Source organism: Epinephelus lanceolatus, chromosome 23 (assembly GCF_041903045.1).
Source record: "Epinephelus lanceolatus isolate andai-2023 chromosome 23, ASM4190304v1, whole genome shotgun sequence".
Classification (NCBI taxonomy): Eukaryota; Metazoa; Chordata; class Actinopteri; order Perciformes; family Serranidae; genus Epinephelus; species Epinephelus lanceolatus.
Genome location: NC_135756.1, coordinates 26,772,501 through 26,796,029, shown reverse-complemented (window position 1 = coordinate 26,796,029; position 23,529 = coordinate 26,772,501). Strand labels below are relative to the sequence as shown.

The 23,529-nt window shown below is 40.4% G+C and overlaps 3 protein-coding genes across 3 annotated transcripts in view; 1 reads left to right on the top strand and 2 right to left on the bottom strand.

The window, feature by feature from the left end:
- Window positions 1–167: 167 nt before the first annotated feature.
- ucmaa (upper zone of growth plate and cartilage matrix associated a) lies at window positions 168–7,941 on the bottom strand. Its single transcript, XM_033615186.2, has 5 exons — window positions 7,782–7,941; window positions 6,066–6,125; window positions 5,880–5,972; window positions 2,746–2,844; window positions 168–718 (listed from the first exon to the last, which is right to left on the bottom strand). Exons 1-5 carry the CDS (start codon window positions 7,837–7,839, stop codon window positions 630–632), a joined length of 399 nt encoding a protein of 132 aa, XP_033471077.1. The 5' UTR covers window positions 7,840–7,941; the 3' UTR covers window positions 168–629.
- Window positions 7,942–12,629: 4,688 nt separating this feature from the next.
- On the bottom strand, window positions 12,630–19,140 carry phyh (phytanoyl-CoA 2-hydroxylase). Its single transcript, XM_033614140.2, has 9 exons — window positions 18,966–19,140; window positions 18,294–18,349; window positions 17,310–17,420; window positions 16,825–16,993; window positions 16,628–16,709; window positions 16,335–16,516; window positions 16,092–16,241; window positions 15,852–15,983; window positions 12,630–13,335 (listed from the first exon to the last, which is right to left on the bottom strand). Exons 1-9 carry the CDS (start codon window positions 19,029–19,031, stop codon window positions 13,282–13,284), a joined length of 1,002 nt encoding a protein of 333 aa, XP_033470031.2. The 5' UTR covers window positions 19,032–19,140; the 3' UTR covers window positions 12,630–13,281.
- A 1,899-nt stretch (window positions 19,141–21,039) lies between these two features.
- cdk17 (cyclin dependent kinase 17) overlaps window positions 21,040–23,529 on the top strand; it is a 61,180-nt gene continuing 58,690 nt past the window's right edge. The window contains exon 1 of the mRNA XM_078165399.1: window positions 21,040–21,262. The gene's annotated coding sequence lies outside the window, so the exon portion shown is untranslated. The remainder of the gene's footprint in view (window positions 21,263–23,529) is intronic.

Genomic DNA, 23,529 nt, shown 5'->3' with positions numbered 1-23,529 from the left:
AGTTTGTGTCTAATATTTCCACTCAGGAATGTGGAATTCATCTCCGCCTGATGACTTCTGCAGCTCACCTCATATTCTCTTTTATTCCACTGTGCCTCCCTCCCGTTAAATACTCCAAATACCAGACGGTGCAAGCAGTGAGTTAAAACACATCAGAGGTCTGGGAATCAGGAAACTCATCTTTATTTGTCATTTTGACTTAAAGACATAAAGTCAGGTTCTTTGCAAAAATAAAGCGATAATCAAAGTCAGCTGTTAATGTACTGAGTTGATATATTGCTGCTAATACCACAGGCTGATATAAAGGACACTCTGTGTAGCTTATATGTACATGTAGTAGAGGCAGTAAAGAAGCATGCAAAACATATAGCCTCCATTAAATATGATAGTAGTAGAAGTTTAGCTTACAATACAAAAACTGCACTTGTAATACATTATACAGTTTGATGTGGAAACATATTGCACAATTTAGGTTTTCATAAAAAATAAAAAGCATAGAAAACCTTTTTCTTGTAGCTTTAAAGTAGAAATATAAACATGGCTGCCTTTGGTAGCTACAGGTGATGGCAGTATTAGCACTGCATCAACGAGAGGTGCTGTAGCCCGGCCCTCCATGCGACACAGTGCGCTCAGTGGAACCAGTAGTAGCGAGGATAGAGGCCGTCGTACTGATACTCTCGATACTGCTCGTGCGTCTCTCTTGATCTCTCAGTTTGCTCTGTGGATAAAAAAGTGAAAGTGGCGATGATTAACATTTTACTGTTACCAAAGAATCATGACTGTATAGCAGGGGTGGATAGTAGTGAGAATTATCACCGGACTTTGCATTTCAGAGGAGCTTGCAGAGAGACCCAATTAGTGACTAGCTAGTGAACATGGTGGAGCATTTAGCACCTAAAGAGGCAAATATTTCCCTGAGGAGTTACCAAAACAGGCAAAGATAAGAAACTCGATTAGCTAACATGCTAATGTTGTTTCGTGCCTGCTGGATTTGTAGAGGCAGCTCTTTGCTGACACGTTCGCCATATCAGCTTTACAAGTTTATAATATGTCAGTGTTTAAATAAAATGTATGTAAGAACAAGGGCAAACAATTCTTGCTAAAAAAAAAAAAAAAAAAGAAGTTTGTACTTATTACGGCTAATGGTAGTGCTCCAAACTGTTAGCATTTAGCTAGCTGTTTGTGATGTTATGTTTGTGAATGATCCCATTCTTCTTAATGCCTCTTCAGTACGAACGAAGGAAACTAAGTCATATTTGATGAGAGCAGTTCTTTTTAGTCTTGTGCCCAAATTTCACTGCCAATAAAAAAATTTCTAATATTAAGTTTTGCATGAATGGTATTCAAAGCAAGGCAACTTTATTTACATAACATTTCATACAGAGGGTAAATTCAAAGTTGTAATTTCACTGACAAAGTGGTTCCTAGTCCACACGTGCAAGATGAAATTATATTGGTGTCTAAGTTTGAATCTGATACAAATCATACCCTATCATTATCCTACTGATTATTTCACAGATAAACCGAGTAAGCCAGCATCTGTGATGGTATGGAGGTGTGTTAGTGCCCATTGCATCATGGGTAACTTGCACATCTGTGACAGCAGTGCACCATGAATGCTGACAGGTACATCCAGGTTTTGGAGCAACATATGCCGCCATCCAGATGACGTCTTTTCAAGGACGTCCCTGTTTATCCCAGCAAGACAATGAGACACATTCTGCACATTTTAATTTTCTAAATTTCTGTCAACTATATCTCCCATTTGGTGAAACCAACTTAGAATGCAGCAAAGCAGCCATAGCTACATAAAATTCAATATTAACACTAATTTACAGGATTCAGCTAACAAATTTGTGTTTGGTTCCACTGTAAATGAACTGCTACGAATATATATCAATATAAACTAATCTCAGGAGATTTATGTTCATCCCCTTGTTCTGCCAATTGTACTGACATCATGTACATAAAGCATAGAGTCAGCCAACAATCTAGAAATGTGAAAAATTTGAGTTTTGTCATCTTTACTTTATGACCAATCAGCCAGTTTCTACAAAACCGTAGTGTGTTGTGTGGCCTGGTTGGGGACCTTTTTGTTTTCCTATAACATCTCATTGTCCCAAACCACCAAAAACACTGTGTATCTTACATATAAAACCCACTCACATCTTTATGGTTAGCAGTTCTTAGTTTAGAAACTGTCACTGCAACTATATCACGCCAGACAGACAACCACAGGGAAGATTGTCAGCTTGGGGTCGACCACAAATTGACACTTTGATTTGGTGTGGAGTCTCAGGCACTCCGCTGTGGTCCAGAGGCTCGTGGGTGCCGAGAGATTCATTCAAGACCCAAACTCTGTTTCCCCTTCATGTGTTCTCTCTAGCGAGTCCTCTCGTGACGACTGGCATTCAAGTAAATCTTAGGTTTTTCACAAGGATGTGTTTACTGATACAGAGCCTCTGTGCTTTATCTTTATGCTTAATTTAGTGTCTTGGAACAAAATGTTTCTGTGAAACACAAGATGTTAAATGTATTTTCAGTCCTCTGTGAAAGGGGTAAAAGTTAGGGTTTGATGGAGGGATATTTCTCTATTATTTCACATAAGTTGGAATTAATTTCTTCTTTTGTTTGTCTGTCTGCCGTTTTGTCAATTATGCATTTTGATGATTCAGTTTGAGAGAAAGTGGACTCAAGAGGAAAGCATTTAACATGGAACTGAAAGCAGCTGCATCCAGGTCTCACCTTCATGCAGCTCCCTGGTGTAGGTGTGGTGCTCATCCACCTGCTCCTCATTGTATTCCCTCCATCGTTCGTTTGCAGCAATCTTTACCCTCTGCTCGGCTGTGGAGAGAGGAAAGGAAAGAATACTGATACTGATAGATGAAGGTCGGTGTACCATTTTGGTCCGAACTGAAATATCGCAACAGCTATGTGATGAATAAACCTTTGCAGTCATGGTTCCAGAGGATGGGTCCCCTAACCCTAATGACTTTGGTGATTTCCTTACCTTTGCTCTAGCCTTACCAGAAGGTTGAAAGATTCACTTGTCCTGAAAATCTCAACATCTACTAGATATTTTAAAATGTTCTACAGATATTCATGGTCCCCAGAAAGGAAAACCTATTGGCTCCAATGAGCCCTTGCCAATTTTTTTCTGGTGCCAGATCACGGGGACAGCAGGCAGAGCAAAGCACCCCAGACGTCCCTCTCCCCAGCAATGCTTTCCAGCTCCTCCTGGGGGACCCCGAGGCGTTCCCAGGCCAGTTGACTGACCCTTTTTCGAAGCGAAGGAGCAGCGGCTCTACTCCGAGCTCCCTCCGGATGTCCGAGCTCCTTACCCTATCTCTAAGGCTGAGCCCAGCCACCCCACAGAGGAAACTCATTTCGGCCACTTGTATCCACAATCTCATTCTTTCGGCCACTACCCAGAGCTCGTGACCATAGGTGAGGGTAGGGACGTGGATGGATGAATAAATCAAAAGCTTTGCCTTCTGGCTCAGCTCCCTCTTCACCATGACGGTCTAGCGCCAAACCGCCGATCCACCTCATGCTCCATTATACCTTAACTCGTGAACAAGACCCTGAGATACTTGAAATCCCTTGCTCGAGGCAGTAACTATCTCCCAACCCAGAACTGTGAACTTTCCCTTCAACGTTATTACTGCTTAACATCAGCATGTTAGCATTGTCATTGTGAGCATGTTAGCATGCTAATGTTAGCATTTAGCTCAAAGCATTGCTGTGCCTACAGCCTCCCTGAGTCTTGTTAACCTTGAGAACACTGGAAAACCTTTAACAGAATCAAACTTCTTAAACTCTGATAAGCCAAGTTTGAATAAGTTCCTCATGTTTACACAGTTAGATTTACATAATATTGTACGCTGGGTCTAGTTAGGTGTTAAAACAAATACATGTGGGTCACCCCTTCGACTTACTGTAATGTATTAGAAATGTGTGTAAACACCCACACTTCCGTCCTGCACCCTCAGTTTGCAAAACCAAACACCCCCACCCATGCCGGCACACGGCAGCCACTGTATGCATTAGACATTACTAAGCTGTCTGAGTTTTTCTTTAAGTACTTGAATCACAACAAGCTTGTGTTGGGATTACATCACAACATTTCATGTAAACACAGACCTGTATCCACTCTGCAAACGTATTTTCCCTCCAAATAGGCCAGTTACTTGGGGCTTAAGTGTACTGTAGGAAACATGGCACACACCCATCTTCACACTAACTCCATGTGTAAAACTACCTGTTCTGTTCTCTTTGATGCTGCAAATTCATCACAGTTTCCAAAATTAAATATGATCAGCTCCTTCTGGGATCCTTTCTTAGCTGAGGGTTAGATTATTGGCGTTATTTACTTTGGTAAGAACTGAACAGAGGCAGGATCTGACATAAAATCCTCCCATGATAGAGTTTTTTATTTCCTCATGAGCATTTAGCCCTCTAATATTGAACACAGGTGCTAAAGTGATTAGAAGAATAACAACAAAAACGTTAACTTTTCCAACGTCAATAAAATAATATCCCTTTGTCTTTCCTAACCACTTCTCCTTGACCTCAGATAAGATCATAAGCTAAAGGAGATGTATAAGACGTGGAAATAACAACCATTGCTATTAGAAAACTGCACTGAAGTCACAGTTGGTTGCGCAATCATCCAACATCTGTTGGAAATATTGCATTTACCCAATTTGAGTGCTGCCTTTTAAATAATGGAGCAATGCAGCAGGGAGAGAATGTCTATTTTCTTGGACTAAATTAGGTGAAAACGATCATACAAGCATTTCTCACAATTGCCCTGAGTGCCTAAACAACCTGTGCATACCTTTCTGGCAAAAAAAAAAAAAAACAGTCCCTTAAAACACTCACTCAGCTGCCCCCTTCACTTCTTATGAACTGTGTTGGCAAGGGAAATAATCAGCCCTTTTTTAAGTGTTTTATTTTTTCCCAAGAATGTGGGCCTGGTTGTCCAGAGCCAAGTCCCAGTCTGGTGCTCTGATTGCTGGGCAAGGTGAAATGACCCACAGCCTGTCCCTGGAGGACTTCTCTGATGGGTTTTCCACCATAAAAGAGATGTATTAACAAGGACTTACTTTACCGAAAAGATGAACATCACTGCTGTCAGCAGGATTTTTGCAAATCTGGGCATTTTTATGCTTTCATCTCAAAGCCAAAGGAAGACAAAAATCCTGTTATGATTTTTTGAAAAGTTATTTTGGTGATAAAGTATGATGATAACTTCCTGTATTCGGAAACACTGGAACACATCCGTGTGTTTGTTCATGTGGTCTGAGGTGTGTTGGCGTTGTGTATCGCACTGATGCTGGCAGTGGAAGAATGAGCTTATTGTACAGAGAAACGGAGCGCAAGAGAGAGCCTGCTCCATACTACCCTGTGCCTCCTTCTGCAGCCTCCAGCCTGCCTGTATATGTCTGTGTGTGTGCACGCGTGTGTGTCAGATTAAAGAGCTGCTACTGTATCGAACACCTGCTTGAGTTTTCCATTACTCTGTTTTACTTACTACTCTCTTGAACTTTCACAGCTAGCAGTCAAAACCTCAAACCATATAATCCTCAGAGTCCAACTACAAACCAATAAACCAACACTCCTACACACCTCACATACAGTGCTTTCAGTATGGAAGGCCAAACATGCCATATTTAAGACTGTCCACAGTGTGGCCACATCAACCACATGTAACACCAAATTTAAATAAATATAACTCACCTACCCCTATAGTCAGAAAAAACACTTTACTCTTGATCCAGCTGTTTATCTGCCAGTGAGATGATGGGCAGCCCTGCCAACTACTCATATCTTTGCCTTAAGGTAGCCAAATAAAAAGCAAATATTGAAGCTCTTACCTTGGAGCTCATAGTATCGGGTTGAGCGCCGACTACGGCGTTTGAAAAAGTTGGTGGCATCTGACTCGGGCATGAACACCTGCCGTGGTGCCCCTAAAAGTCAGAAGTCAGAAGGTAAAGGTCACATACGGAGGAAATGTGGAGCAAGATAATGTGAAATAGTAAAAAGGGTTAAACAGGTATCACCTTTAGGATCGTCTTCCTTTGAGCTGTCCCGCACTGCCGCACTTTCCACCACACTGGAAACTGAGGAAAAGGTGAAATAATAAGTTCCTGTCTATAGGGCCAGTTTTATAACAATATTATTAAAGAAATGCATGTCAACATTTATAGAAACATATCTCAATAAAAAAATTCAAACACTTGCTTATTTCTGTATCCAAATGATAAAGTGAACAATGAAAACCTCATGTATCTGGAATAAACCCAAATGTCTAGAGAAAGCCTCCTACTTCTTAATTTAGCCTGTTTGTCTGTGGAAAAAAGTACTTAAATTGTCCTGTACATGGTGCTACTGCTTCAGTTTACTGTTAAAAATCACATCTCAAAGATAATACAAAAGAAACAGCAAACAAAAATACATGTAGGAGAAAATATAGGGAAGAGAAATTGCGTCACACAAGATTGATTTCACAGGCAGACCTCCATCGCTGCCAATATACAGAAGATTGCGTGGGTCGTTTTTGTCCCATTACAAATTATCAGTTTGGCACATTGAAACAGGATTAGAATATCCATAAATATAATTTTTCATGGGCGGCACGGTGGTGTGGTGGTTAGCACTCTCGCCTCACAGCAAGAGGGTTGCCGGTTCGATCCCGGGCGTAGGATCCCTTCTGTGCGGAGTTTGCATGTTCTCCCCGTGTCAGCGTGGGTTCTCTCCGGGCTCTCCGGCTTCCTCCCACAGTCCAAAGACATGCATACATAGACATTGGGGACTAGGTTAATTGGTAACTCTAAATTGTCCGTAGGTGTGAATGTGAGCGTGAATGGTTGTCTGTCTCTATGTGTCAGCCCTGCGATAGTCTGGCGACCTGTCCAGGGTGTACCCTGTACCCGCCCGATGTCAGCTGGGATAGGCTCCAGCCCCCCTGCGACCCTCAAGAGGATGAAGCGGTTAGAAGATGAATGAATAATTTTTCATAATAGATAATAATTGTAAGATGTCTTGCCTTGCACAGCCTTCTACCAAATTTCACTATACTCACCGTGGTCTGGCAAAGCTTGATTCAAATTAGTGTTGCTTATTGTCGTCATTAACTTTACCACGCCCTGTTGTTCACTGATTGGTCTGAGTCATAGCTGTCCTCTGGACACATGTCCCGTAGTGGAAAATAAGCTGGTGTTCTTGAGTTCAGACTGTTCTTTGGAGAACTATTGGACATCTCCGGGCAAACGTACAGCTTTTTTTTGGTCTCCTCCTCTTGGCTTGTATCGTCAACCGAAGAGGGCTTACTTTCCTGACTTGCGTGTACTCCAGTAAAAACATGACTTAAAGCTTTGATGCAAATATGACAGCCAATTTAATCAGCTTTTATTGAAGACATTGACTTTTGCAACTTTTACAAAAGTTTTAAAGATTGATTCACATTGATACCTATTGCCCCTGAATCAGACTATACAAATGGTTTTTTATTATAAAGCTGAAATTTGAAAATAACTGTGGAACTTACAAATTAATTTTGACAGATTCAAGTTCTGATGCCAAAAAAAGGTCTTAGGTCACACTGAAGCAACAAAATACCAATATTTGTTTTCCCCCACATGAAAGGAGGACCACACATGTAAGTGCTTTATACCCTCAAAACTGTGCTGCTTATCTCCCCTGAGGATGTATAATTAAAAAAACAAAAAAATAAAACCCTGTCTCAACCTTTCTCCCACCCACCCAGAGGTACTTACAGGTCAGGATGAGGAGGGTGGTCACTAAAGAGACCACTAAGACTTGATTCCAGGACATCTTGAGAGTAAAAAAAAAACAAGCACGAACTCTACTGGACTTGACGGCACACCTTACTGAACTGAACTGAGAGAGGAGAGAAAGATGAGGGAGGGAAGGGAGGAAGGTGGCAGAGGCAGGGAGAATGGAGGAGAGTGGGAGGAGGAAGGAGAAGAGAAAGAGTCAGAGAGGGGAGGGAAGTTGCTGGAATATTGATTGCCCAGGGGAAAAAAAGAAGAAAACAAGGAGAAAAAGATGAGTGATGGATTGAGGTGAACTGAAAGAGGAGAGTAGAGCAGAGTGGAAATCAGGATTTAGTAATAGCTAGAAGTCGAAAATCGAGGATACATCACTGTGCAATGATACTGAAAACATTGTAACTGTGATACCCAGAAATCCTGCAGTTTGATTTTTGATTTGATGATTAGATTCGCCAAGAAAAAAATTATAAGAAAGAGATAAGCTTTCTAACAACACGTACCATATCAGACACTTTGTTGCAATTACTGCTAGCTTTCTGTATCTGAATATACAGCAATGTTTGTTACTATGAATATATATTTTTTCTAGTGATGATTTTTTTGGCAGCACAATAAGTTTTAAACAATGACATATTATCGCCTTGTAAAGTTGATATGCGAACTTGTACCTGTTAGAAAATAATTGCCTTTTTACACATGCAGCATACATGGAGCATTATTAGCATTCATTTGGAGTTGTGTTTCTGGATGCCTGATGAATGAAAGTCCAGCACTCACTCTCCTTTTACCTTGTTTTTGGTCTCCACCAGATGCTGAAGGAAATATCTGTCTCTTTAGCTGCTAAATGCTCCATTTTCTTCATTAGCTAGTTGCTAATTTTGATAATTTACAGCTGAGTGCTGGGCAGGTATTGGTTAAATGTGTTTTTTTTTTTTTTTTTTAGATAACGGGCTGTTGAGCAAACGTTCTCTTGGTCCAGTGGGACATTTTGCAGACTATTAGATCTTCGGAATTAGGAACCATTGCAACAATTGCAAGTGCTATGTCATGTTTTGTTGCTCTAATTGGTTGTAGCCCTATTCACTTGAGTCCAAAGGTTTGGTCTACGGCTGTTGATGATATGCTTTAGAAATAAAAAGAGAGCTGAGAAGATCCAGACTAACTTTTGTGATGTCAGGCTAGTAGTGAACAGCTGTCTGCTGTGGCCACAGTAAGGGTTAATGAGAGCAGTGAGAATGAACCAAAACAGTAAGGCTGTAGTCCAGATGACCAAAATAATTTGCTGAAAGATGCTAAAATGGTTAGTAGAGTTGAGAGGAACTGCAGAGTTGGTGATTATTATCTGTGGGTTTATCACAATGAGAGACCCCTTTCACACTGCACAGTCATCTGACCCATTGTAAATGTAAAAGTATTGATTAGAACAGCTTTAAAAATGCGGAAGTTGAAGTGAATTATATCCAACCTTCTGTTTCCAAGTTAGTAGTTTTTTTTTACACAGAATCCAGAGTTGAGGAGCAACAGGAAAGTATTATCAAAGGACTTTGCCTCTGTTTCTAATTCCGTGAAATTCAAAGGGGGTCCGGATGGAATATAACAAGAGGTTTGGTGGTTTTGTGACTGCTGCATTATATTAAGTAATCACACCAGCAGGCTGAGCCACAGATTCTTTGAAGAGAGCGGACATCAAATAATGCCACATTACTTTAGTATGTATGCTAGCAATGAAGTGCATCTGTTTGGCCCAGTATTTTCAAATTCTGGGTCATGCTGTCTGAGAGTGGATGACCTGACATGAATGAGGACGTGTCTCTCACCACAAGTACATCAGCTATCAAGGACTCAACCTGGAGGTCAATGGCCCTTTGTGCCTGTAGGATAAGGTTCATACAGACCTCTGTGATAACTGTTTGTAGACAGATGCCATGTTTTTTTATGTATTTTCTTTGTATCATGGGTTTTATTTGACATCACTAAGTTTAAACTGATATTAGGTGAGGTAACAGGTCAGTTTGCAGTTTGAAAATGACAAAGTTAAAAGCGGAAATCCCCTCAAAAGAAGATAATACAGTACTGTATAGGTATAATATTAAAGGTATAGCTAATGTGTGAGGATTGCAAAATAATACCACTACATAACAACACTTAATAACATAGAATTTAACAGACTTTAAGACATACTCTATTGTGCATTGTTCCCTTCCTATATGAATGATGTTTATTTCCTTTGGTAACATCTTGAAGCTGCACTGGACCCATTCATTATCATTCCAGGTAGAGTGATCTCAGGGTTCGACATACCTTATTGCACTAACCTGTGGTTAATGCTACATTACGCTGCGAGCTTTTGAACTGTATGTGCAGAGTGTTGCTTAAATTGAGCGATGCAAAAGTACATAAGTTGAGTTGTCCTTTAACTGTGTGTGATGAAATCTCAAATCTAAAATGTGTGTCAGTTTCCTCCAAAGGAAACTGGGCAGAGATGACTGGCTGCTTTGCTCAGAAACAGATCTGGAGTCTGGGAAACATTTAGCAGTAAATGAACCTGCAGTTAGACCTGTGTGACTGAGACTATTTGCTGGGTGTGCAATGTGTATATATATTGTGTGCAAGTGTGCATGCATTGTTTTTTTGCATTAATGGTTGAATGTATGTAAATGTGTCTGCTTCTCCTAAAGCTTATTTGGTGTTTGGTCATATCATAAAGCCTCCACATTTCAGCTCTTCTCCTGCATGTGAATGGATTTCCTGCATTTCTGAATTAAAGAGCTGAGAGCTTCCCTCTGGGTTTGAACAAAGACGCTGTTTAAACACACCCACACAGAGACACACTCTTAGCTGTGCTGGATCAGGTGTTTCTTAGGGGCTTCGAGCATGGGGATCCAGGAAATAACCGGTCCTCCATCTAAAAACAGCCAAACTCTCTGAGACCAACATGTGACTCAAGTGTCATTCAGTGTTGAGCAGCATTCTCTGATGCACCCAAAGCAGTGTGAATGATTTTAAAATATGTGGAAGGCTAATTCAGCTGGAAAATACTGAGAAACTAGTGAAACATGTGCTTTTATGTTTTTGAATTTGGTTTGTCCAGGTTGTTGCTGCCCAGTTCCAGTCCAAACACGGCATAAGCAGACGTCACACGGCTGTACTCGACTGTAACCTGTTTATGTTGTTGTCATGCAGCCAGGTGAGATGTTCAAAACAAATCTGAATCCTGTAGATAAGACTGCACAAGTGCCGATAAGAACAGTCTTACCTGACTTTATTTTGTTTTGCTCATCTTTCAAGCGTGATGATCCCCTTACCCATAATCCCTTGTGTTTTGGAGTTGCTCTCACTGATTCCATAATCTAAAAACTCACTCCTGCTGAACCACAACACAGTTCTCTAGATATTATGCCACCTGGGTTCACACAATGCATTTTACACTTAGACCAATGAGAATTAAATCAAAAACACCATAGATCATAAAGCAATCAGAACATGCTGTCCCTGAATGCAGCCTCTCTCTCTGTCATTGTTGTTTATGTACAATAGTTTTTGTATTGTAGCTCCGTCACTTACTTTGTTATCACATATTACTGTCACAAATTAGATTATTGTATGATACATAAAAATATCATGTCACCTTTTCAGTACAACTTTAATTATTCAAGTTTCTCATCAAAACTCCATTTTACAAGTTTACATTTGAACAGAGCTTGAAAACATTATAATGTAACTCAGTGCAACATCTGTGAGCGGTTAGTTGCGGCCACCGGCTGCTTATAGCTTATTGTTAATTAGCTCTCCTGCTGGTTTCAATATGAGTTTGTTGTTCACAATGTGACATCATCAGGGAAGTACACTAAAAAAATCCATTGGTTCAACTTAATAAAAACAAGGTAACAATTTGCATGCAATTTTTAAGTAGTTCCAACACAGCCATATAGAATAAATCCTCTGAATCTTTTATAATCTGACAAACTCGATGAGTTTAGTACAACCAACATGATTTGCTTGACCTTTAAAACTTACTTAAATTGAATCAACTTAATACACTGCTCAAAAAAAATTAAGGGACCACTTAGATCACACATCAGACATTGATGAACTAATTTTTCAAGTTGAAAATTTTTACTGATGTGTTTGTATAATTTGTTGAGAACAAAATGATGTAACAATGGTCAGTGGAAGCCAAAATCATCAACCCACTGAGGGCTGGATTCAAAATCACCCCAAAATCCAAGCAAAACATTGAAATCACAGGCTGATCCAACTTGTGTGAATTTTACCACGGCAACATAAAATGGGACTCAGAAGTGTGTATGGCCCCACCTTCCTGTATGCACTCCTGACAACGTCTGGGCACTCACCTAATGAGTCAGTGGATGGTGTCCTGGGGGATCTCCTTCCTCACCTGGATCGGCGCAACAGTGAGCTCCTGGACGGTCAGTGGTGGTACTTGGCTGTGTCGGATGCACCCATACATAATGTCCTGTAGGTGCTTAGTTGGATTTAGGTCAGGAGAACAAGAGGGCCAGTCAATGGCATCAGCCATTTGTTCCAATGGGGAAGATCTCTGTTCATCCCTAACACGTTTTCTATTGCCCCCAGGATGACAAATTCTTGAGGCCTGCTTTTTAGCCCGTGCAAAATTGATGTGACACAACAGAAAAACATCAGCTACTGCCGTCAATGATTGTCATCTTATTTGACGACGGGCCGATATAATTGGCCAATACCAGAGGATCCCTAATCATTTATAAAAGCATATAACTGAGTAAAGTACATTACAAGTCAAGGAGGCAGGTGTGTGTCTTTGTGTGTTCAAGAAAACTAAACAAGGTCTCATTAATATAGCAGCCATTTTATTATTAATGTTTTTAAAACATTAAATCAGTCACAGGAAGATTCTAGAAAACAAAAACATCCATTCACTCATCATCAAACATTAACACGTTGATATAATTATAAGGCAGTATAAGGTCAAGGCTTCTGTTAGTGATAATTAATAAGTGCTTCAATCAACACTGATTTCATTATTCTCTCTCAATTTACTTTGTCTCAACCTCGCTCTACCTCTATCACTCACAACACTTACTTTTCTTCATCAACATGCCGTGAATCACATTAACATCCCTTTCTGTTATAGTTTTGGTAAATGAAACAATTAAATAGACGGTCAATGATGCACACACTGGCTGTTACGAGGTAGCTGACAACCTCTATTTAAACAGTATTTCCTGTCTTTATATTTTCTGATAGAACAACATGCTCTAAATTACATTTCCTAAATGTAAACAATCGGTACAAACTCTGAAGCATCAATCAAATAAAGTGATCTACAAAATTACATTCCTCTATCACTAAAGGAAATTAGTGATTGTATGATAAGAATACGCCCTGTTGCTTCTTATGTAATCGCCATATAAATCTGCTCTCATTTCGGCCCTGTGGTTCGTCATCCTGCAACGATGTGGCAGGTTTTCTGTGGCACGTCTTATAGTGAAATCCTCTCTCCTTGCACAAGACGGCCTCGGAAAGCCCAGGTATCCTGTAGCAGAGTTAAAGGGTCAGTTCAACAAAGACAAATCTTCAGAGGCATCTCTGAGAGAATTAAGAGTAATTTCCTTTCACATATATACAACATTATGTCCCTGTGACAATTCTCGCTAACAAAGCGGTGGTCTGCAGTGTTTGAACTCCACCTCCTATTGGCTCAGCTCGCTTGGAACCTCCACAGAGGTGGTTCCAAAAAAGCACCAGGACTAGCCACAGTTTTTGCTAATGGAAAACCAAAGAAGAGTGGGTCAGGTTGACTCGAGCCGTGCCGTACCATGCGGTGTAAATTCATCACTATGACATGCTTGGTGAGCTCAATTTCAGTTATATGTATGATTATGACATATAACAACCCTGACATGCTACTTTGTTCCTCCTGTGATGGCTTCCAAGCTCCCAAATACCACTTTGCAAAGGCCGACCACAAAGTAAAATTAGCTCATGACAGTCATATAATGGGGGATTGTATTATACTCTTCACAGATCTCCTGCTTGTAAACAACAAGACATCAGCTAGTTATGTTGTTATTGTGAGTTATAACATGCATGTAATTTTACCATTTTATAAATAGCTGACGTACTAAGTGTGATTTTAAAAGTTCATAGATGTTGGTATACCTCTCTATCTTTGAAAGTTAATCTACAGTACAGGCCAAAAGTTTGGACACACCTTCTCATTCAATGCGTTTTCTTTATTTTCATGACTTTTTACATTGTAGATTCTCACTGAAGGCATCAAAACTATGAATGAACACATGTGGAGTTATGTACTTAACAAAAAAAGGTGAAATAACTGAAAACATGTTTTATATTCTAGTTTCTTCAAAATAGCCACCCTTTGCTCTGATTACTGCTTTGCACACTCTTGGCATTCTCTCGATGAGCTTCAAGAGGTAGTCACCTGAAATGGTTTTCCAACAGTCTTGAAGGAGTTCCCAGAGGTGTTTAGCACTTGTTGGCCCCTTTGCCTTCACTCTGCGGTCCAGCTCACCCCAAACCATCTCGATTGGGTTCAGGTCCGGTGACTGTGGAGGCCAGGTCATCTGCCGCAGCACTCCATCACTCTCCTTCTTGGTCAAATAGCCCTAGTACATAACTCCACATGTGTTCATTCATAGTTTTGATGCCTTCAGTGAGAATCTACAATGTAAATAGTCATGAAAATAAAGAAAACGCATTGAATGAGAAGGTGTGTCCAAACTTTTGGCCTGTACTGTATGTGCTTAAGTGCCCTTTACATCAGCTGCTACTGGAGCAGCTCGGGCTGCTGCTGCACATCAGATGGATCACTGGGAGTGTGTCCAGCAAACATTGACTTTCAAAATGTCCCCATATTGATTTCACTAGAAAACATTCCTCTCCTTGCACCTAGGCCTCCATGATAGTTACTTTTAGTAGATGATATACTGTCCCAAAAAATAATTGTGATAAACGATACTATTGTCATTTTAAAACCATTTTATTCCACTGATTTAATTATGGTAGAAATTTAATGCAAGTGCACCCTTTCAAAGAACAATGGACTTTTAATTCTTAAGAATATTTAGATACTCAAATTGGATTGTGAACATTTTTAAAATTTCTTAAATAAATAAAACTAACAAAATTAACCATACAAAAACAATAAATACAATGGATTAACTTGCCACTATGGCAGCATGGTGTTGCAGTGGTTAGCATTGTCACCTCAAAGCAAGAGGGTTCAAAACCCAGGGTGGAGGGTTCAAACCCTGGGGTGGGGGAGCCCTGCTGTGTGGAGTTTGCATGTTTTCCCTGTGTCAGGTTACTCCGACTTCCTCCCACAATCCAAACACATGCAGGTTAGGTTAATTGATGACTCTAAATTGGCCGTAGGTGTGAATGTGAGCGTCAATGGCCTGTACATTGAATGTTAATAATAGGCTCTCCTCTCTCATTCGGCTTAAATCCAAAATATTCCCACAGTTGATAAACTTTTAAGTAGTTTCACACCAGGATAAAATGTCAGTTTTCCCGCAAATCACTTCTTCGCCGCTCTAAGAGAGTAGCCTGCACAGCACTGGCAACTACTGTTTTAAAGCAGTGAAGAAGAATTCTGGTAAAAGGTGTAACGTAAGCTGTTAGTAAAATGTCATACTAGATAGTAAAAGAGAGTTCAATGGCATTCATTCTCTGTACATAGGGTTTAGCCTGAGCCCTGCTGTGCAACAATGATAGCAGTCATTTCACATACATACAGAGTTAGTAGTATACAGCTGTTATTTTATTTTATTTTTTTATTAATGCAGCGGCTTTAGATCTGTATTCAGATCGGTTAATGCACAAGTTCAGGAATAGAAATCTGAAAAAAATGATGTCAGATCATCTCTAATGTTATCATCATTGGCCTCTCATTACGCTAAGCTTTTAAGTGCATGCTCGCGACGGCGGACATATTTAGAAACTACAAGCTAAATATCAACAGTCTACATGCTGTCATTCACTCTCACTGCTGTAAAAGTGAACGTATTAAAAAGATGAATGCCTTACCGCAAAGGTAACATTGTCCAAATTGTACTTCCTGTTTACGATGTCCTTCACCTCCTTCTCTATGTTTTCCTGTGTGGTTCCCTTCACACTGATGTAATAACAGCCAGAGCTGGCATAGTGGCAGGAGATGGCCTGGAAACACACACACACACATGTTCACACGCTCTTGCTCTAGATAAATGTATTACACATGTATACAAAAATAAGAGTATAAAAAATCCTGTGAGCTGATGAAGGTACCTTGCGGAATCCCTGCGTCTGGTTCATGCCAGAGCCATGGATCAGCAATGGATGGAAGAAGACGGTGTCGCCCTTCTCCATCTCCAGATGCACCCTGGGGAGCTTGGGGTCGTAGCCATGCAGTCCATGGTACATCTTGTTTACGCCGCCCTGAGGACAAATGAGACGGTTCACATGTATATGTGTACCTCCTAGCAGGTGTTTTTATGCTTCATGAAGACTTTCGTGTGTGCGTGTTTATACCTCCCACTCAGGGTAGTCATGCTCCTGCAGTGTGCCGGTGTGTGTCCCCGGCAGGACGACCAGGCAGCCGTTCTGCCTGTTGACTTTCTCCATTGCCGTCCAAGAGCAGACAATCCTGTCTGCTGGGCGGAATGGGAAGTAATGGAGATCCTGATGCATCGGGTGACGAGACGTCTTCTTACCTGAAACAACAATTGATACATTTGGATAAGGCTTAATCTGAAAGGGGAGAAAGCTTCACTTTAATCAAATGAGAAGCAGTTTGCTGTAAACACTATTTAATTGCTCCATACCAGCATCTGGAGGTTTGTTGATCAGCATAGTGTGCATGGCCATGATGTTGGGTCCAGTGAAACACTCCACATACTTCAGAATCTGACACAGAAAAGAAAAGTTTATTCAAGTATTACCTGAAAGAGGTTTTGAAATCAAGTCTTAAGCCAACAGATCAAAACTAATACTTGTGTGTGTGTGTGTGTGTGTGTTGTACCTGTGGTAAGGTGCAGTACCGGAACAGTTCAGGATCTTCCTGGTAATCCTGGAGTTTGGAGACTGCTTTCTGATCCACAACAAATTCTGACTTAGCAATCACCACGTCCCTCATCACCACCAGACCGGGAACCTTCACTTCCTGTTGACAGATCCGTTCAAACTCCTTTCTGAGGAACGCACATGCAGAAAAACACACATATATCACATTCAGCACATCATAATCCATCTTTAGGACTATAACACGTTGCCTGTGTCACTGTGGACTTATAGATTCACATTTTACATGTACTTTTGATACAAATATACAATAACATATCCTGAGATGTCCTTCATGTTTATTAAGTACGCAGCTGTCAATAATGGGTTTGTTATTGTATTTTGGATGTTTAAAGTTCAGTTACTGCAGTTACTAACTGTGATGTTTTCATGCTTGTGCTGGGAGAAAACTTTTTCTTTGCAGTTGTCAGAGTTTCTGATGGTTACCTAAATCTCTCGATGTCCTTGTCAGACACCAGATTCTTGATGAGGATGTAGCCATTTTCCTCATAGAAGAGTCGTTGGTCTGGGGTCAGCACGTCGGTATCATAAGTGTATCTACCAAAAGCAACGATAACACACAACAGTATCACTATGTGTTAGATACTTTAATGTTTAGTTTATAGAATGACTGACTGACAGTATCCAGTGATTATCTCAGGCTAGTTTATTTGGCCCAATTCTGAGGTGTAATTGATCCCAAGTTTAAGCTGAGATGGGCAACCATTTGCAGCCTGACTTATTTCTTCCAGCATGCTGAGTTTGAGCCGACGCTGGGCCAGGTCATTTTTGATAACGGCCCAGAGATGGCAGTGCTGGCAGCTGCAATCAGGCCAATTTATGTGGCCCGATTCTGGGGCGTAATTCATCCCGAGTCACAGCCGAGTCCAGCAACTGAGTGCGGTCTGTCTTATTTCTTCAAGCGTGCCGAATTAGGGCCGATGCTGGGCCAGGTCATCTTTGATAACGGCCCAGTGATGGCAGTGTCGGCAGCCGCAATCAGGCCAGTTTTTTTGGCCCAATTCTGGGGCGAAATCCATCCCAAGTTTCAGTTGAGTTGGGCAACCAGATGCGGCCAGACTTGTTTCTTTCGGCATGCCGAGTTTCAGCCGATGCTGGGCCAGGTCATTTTGGTTAACTGGGTGTGCATGTGAAGGTTGCATTCAAGTCCAGTTGCTGGCTTTCTTTTTATTCGACGTAACAGAGAGCTGCTTTTTAACGTGAAACATGAACTGCCACTTAGGTAACTACCTTAAAAAAGAGGGCTTGTTTTGTTGTCTGAATAAATAAAAATTAATGCACCACCAGCGTTTGCACACAGAGCGCTAGACAGTAGAGCGTTTAAGACCTGATCAAAGGACACACTGGAAGAACTGTGCCAGAGGTAAACATAGATTAAAGTGTCAATTAAAACTAAAGGTGTGTCTCTACCTCAGTCTGTGTGGTGGACTGTAGGTGAAGGTCTGAGCAGAAGCTGGGGCAGCTCTCTGAGGGATATCTGTCAAGGAAACCAGGAAGCACTAACAACTGACAGGTAGTTATGACAGTGCGGAAAAAACCAACCAACCAACCAAACAAACAAACAAACAAAAACTGGAAAGCATTCAAAGTTTTAATTTCACGCATTAATTAAAGATACAATACGCAAGTTAAGAGGCTTCCAGCTGACCTAGAAACAGACTAGAGGCTAGCAAGTTGGTCTAAGCTAATGTCTCCATAGAAATACCGCACAAGACTAAATTCCAGACCCTCCAATAACGATTACAAACACCGTTTTGTAAGACTCTTACATTACTTTTCAGAGAAACCGTTACAGAAACAATGGCTGCAGCCTCAGTTCAAATTAACAGTGTCATGACACTGTCTATGAGTGTAAAAGCCACATTTATTAACGTTAAAAACATAAATAAACAACAATGGCACGCCGTAAATTACTCCTCTATTTCGCCTCCTTTCTCCGAGGCCTGTGGTCCACAGCGGCACCCCGGCCTAGCCCACCAGAGCTGCCCGCCGCTAGGTGCGCAGCTGCCGGCTAACTGGTTAACCTGTTCCCGCTCTGTGCAGAGTCGACGATCCGGGACCATGACAACAACAAAAGGATACGATAGCGGCGGGTGGTCGATCAAGATGATTGATCAGCAATTTGAGTCTCTCCGCAGCCCGAGACATTTTCCAGTCAGGTTGAGTCCCAGAGTGAACACCGTGACGTGAAACAAGGACAGCCAGAGGAAAGTGGGTCTGACTCGAGCAAAGGGCAGTGATGACAACACCCGAGTACAGTCAGTACAGTGCAGGGTGCTGTGTATAGGGGTCAGTGCAACCAGAGTAAACAGTCCCAGGATCATTGACATGTCGGCATTATCACTGAGTACAGGATGTGGCTATTTATTTTATTTATTTTTATTTATTTATTTATTCATTTTTCATTTGTTGTTGAGTGTTTTGGACAGCACAACACAAATTCCATTGACCTCCAATGTAAGGGGTTTACATCAGAATATTTATAAATAGATATTTCAAAACCTCCAATAAAAAATCTGAATGACTAGAAATCAGAAATGCCTGAAATGTCTTTTTTTTAAATTATTATTTATATTTTTTAAGGTGAAATGACCCTTTAAACAATTAACACCGTCATCATTTCAGATTGCAACAGTATTTTTACTTAAATTATTCCAGTAGTATTATTAACTTATTTGTTGTAATCTCTATAACCAATGTTCACCTGAAAAAATAAATTCACTGTAGTCGGTATTATCCACTAGGTGGCGCCACACAACCAAAAATTAAACTTAAGTTAGTTATGGTATGTTTCTTGCCTGTCCAACTTATACCCGATGCCCCACTTATCTGTTTCTGCGTGTCACAGCCATTGATATTGATATTTATCCATTTGATATAAATTAGGGAAGGAGAAATTAAATAGGCCTATCTCGAACTTTTTAGTGACACCCATCTTTTCAACCACCGTGTAGTAATTTTATTTTAAATGAACAATTTAATGGTGATATATTTTGGTACGACTAAAACTGCATTTTGAAACATTTCTACAATATTGCATTGTTAGACCTCTGAAAGGCCACAGTGCTGCAATGTTGTAGAAGAATGAGTTACAAGAAACAGCAGAAAGGAAAACTATTCAAATAAAGATGCCATTGTTTCGTTTCTCTGCATTTCCTGCCGCTTCCCACTGCTTCGTCAAGCTAACTACACTGTGCTAGCGTCAGAGCGGAAGTACGGAATCAAATTTAAGCCAAGTTTTTATTTTATTTTATTGTATTTTTTTTGTTGTTTTTGAACAACCACTGAATACTCAGTATTGAAATTTAAACACCACTGGATTCATAGCATACCTCATACCTCTTCAAATTTTTTATTTATTAATTTGAAATTTCAAAAGCTGAATTTAAACATATATATTTCAATGGTACACATTCAGATCCAAAAGAAAAAAATACTTTATTTCTTTTCTTTTTTTTTGAGATATAAAGTTGGCTTATTGAATTTGAATAATCTGAATCTTATCTTTTTTAATCCTGAACTTTGAATTTTTGGATCTGAATTTGTGAATGATGACCAAAAAAAAAAAAAAAAAAAAAAAATTGTTTTAAATTCAACTTTTGAAAGTGCACATGAAAAATATTTTTATTCAGAACAAATTCAGATACATGATTTTCAAAGTAAACATATTTATATAAGTAATGTTTAAATTCTAATAAGTATTCAGTGGCCATTGAAATTAAAAAAGTATATCTCTTATTTGCTTCCATATGCAACCAAGCTGAAATTACTATTAAATAAGACATCATACTGTATGTGTCATAGGATTACATATGCCAAAATGCATCCTTGAGAATATATGCTTGCATATATATAACGGTCTGTAAAGACTATTTAGACATTATAAAATGAATTTAGTTATTTATGTAACTTTAATTTTGAATCCTTTGACTGGAACTGTGAAAATCGTCATTGGTGCTTTTATTTTGAAAGCTGTGATAGAAAACGTCATTGTTCGCTAATTATGCTTTTATTTTGAAACGGGACAGGAAGTCCCCTTGTATTCTACTGCGTGGTGCTTAATGGCAGCTCGCTCGCACCCCTCCCGTCTCCTCTGTCGAGAGCAGATCCTCCTCCAGCCTCTTTAAACAGCTTTCACCGCCATACAAACGACATTTTGGGGGTTCGGTCTGAAGCTGTCCGTCCTCACACCCCTCATTTCTCTCTGTGTGTTTCGGAGGATATTTCTTTTTTTTTTTATCGGAGTGTGTGGAAAGGAAACCGAGCACAGACAGAGCTGTGTTTTAGGCTACTTCAGTGGGCGGATAAAGCGGAGGAGGGTATCCGGGCCTGGCTGTTCCGGAGAGTCGGTTCGAAACGGCGGAATTCACCATTTTCAGGTAAATTGGCTCAAATGTCAATTGTGGATAACACACTGTCTGTCCGATAATGGAGTCCGTGACGTTACATTTCGTCCGGCCGCTCAGGACGAAGACTGAACAGTGGTGTGTGGAAATGTCAACACAGAGGAAACGGCAGCTGAAGAATAATTCAGCCAGGCTGGAGCTGTAAATCATATTTTACAGTTACCTTTGGTTTTATCCGTTAACGTTACAGGTTGGACTTACATTCGCGCTTCGTAGTACTTTAAACGCAGACTCTCTTTCTGCGTTGTATCGGGTGCAAATATGTTGGTTTGTTTACCAAACGTACTGGCAGCCAGGTTACCCCCCAGCGACAGGAACCCTATTGTAATTGTTTTTTGAGGGATGGTGTAGAAAGATCATAGACAAACTGCTGGAATATAAATTCAATGCCAGTTTAAATTATAGTTCTGCGTCTAGAAATTAAAAGCGAGAAGGTCTTCCCTGCTTTAGTGGTGTTATTTCTGTGCCAGCAGTTAGCACCAATAATGCAGGAATGTCTGTCAAATCTCACAAAATACCAACAGCCTTCTGTAAAATCAATATGTAACACAACAGACACAATTTAGGACATTATATCACTTCTCTAGCAATATCAAACATGACATAGGACATGAATGCATGCCTAAAATCACAGATTTATGATGCACACACCAGTCTATACTTACTCATATATGTCCTTTCACATTAAAAGCACCAACGTTATTATTTTAACAGTGGAAATATGGATATTTGATCACTTCTAGCATCTGTTTGTATAAAACAAACGCTGAATTTTGACAACTTTTCCTGATATACTTAAAATCTATGAACATCTGCTTTTGTGCTGCTGGACACACCTTAAGTTCTGCTTGTTCCACATTCAGTTTATATGGAAAAAAATGGAAGAATCAGCTGTGGATATTTGCGACTGCTGACTTTAAAGCATCCTATAGCTTGTTGGAATATGCTCAGTTGAAATGATTTGTGTTCAGGAATTTAAAATAATCTGAAAATGACTGTGATTGCTAAATGAATATTGACTTTTACCAGTTTTTTGAAACGCTTTTTCGATACATGAGTTGATGTGGAAGATAACTGTGCACACCCTGCCTGTGAATGATCTAGACATGCCTAAATCACCGTCCTGATGCCACCTGCTGGGACCCTGGAAAAACTTCTAAAAATGCTTCATATTTCATCTGCACAGGACAGTTGTCAATCATGATATCACAATAGCATCATATAATCACTTTATTATTCAACAGCAGATGATAATTGGTATTATTGACCACCTATCATTCATTTTTGCAGTGAAGCATCTGTAATACATTTAGGCTCTCTTCCACTTCCTGTATGACCTGGATTTACTTCCACTGCCCTTCATCTGGAACAACTGGCCACTCATTTGTGTGTATGAGTGTGTGTATTGACCCACATTCAGATCTAGGCTGTTGGCTGTGAGAGTGATACACCCCCAGAGGACAAAGTAATTACCCTGACAGCCCCCTCCCCATGTCTGCAAGCCGTATAGCAGCGCTTGTATTGATCTGTCTCTGCATTATGTCGCATACAGCAGGAACACGAGAGCTGAGAGTGTGTCCTGTGAATATACACAGAAACACACACACACACACACACACACCCTTTCTCACTTTTCCTCCTGGGACGGAGGGATGAGAATAGGCACAGTGAAGTAATCCGTCTCCTAGCAGAGTTAAGTTTTGAGATGTGTGATTGGTTTCAGTTTGAGAAATTAAAGGGCCATGCCCATGTGATGTGTCAGTGATTGGTTTGAAACTTCCTGTTGGAGCGAAAGAGCATGAGCAGAAGTCAGAGTGAGAGTTTTGGGCCCTGTAAGTGTGCCTGTGTCAGCAAGAGTGATTGCGTCTTAGAAAGATGTTTTGGAAGAAGTCTGATAAAGTAACCCTGATGATGTCATTAGGGGTTATCTTGACTTGGGCTGCTGATTTACAGCAGAAAGCCTCGACTTTTGCTGATTGATTTTTGAGTCCCTCCAACTAGTGTCCCTTTAACTTGTGCAAAAGCTGAAGAGACAGAAACAGGAATCACACTCATTAGAGGAATCAGTGAAATGCGCTTGATGACATTACAGTAGTGTGACGCAAGCATCTTGCTGTCAGTTGAAATGTTCTGATGTCCCATACCCTAGCGCTTTGTCTAAAGCTGGAGTGCCAGTCACAATCATGAGGGCATGTGGATGAACCAGAGCAACTTTAACAGGATAGTTTGAGTTTCTTGAA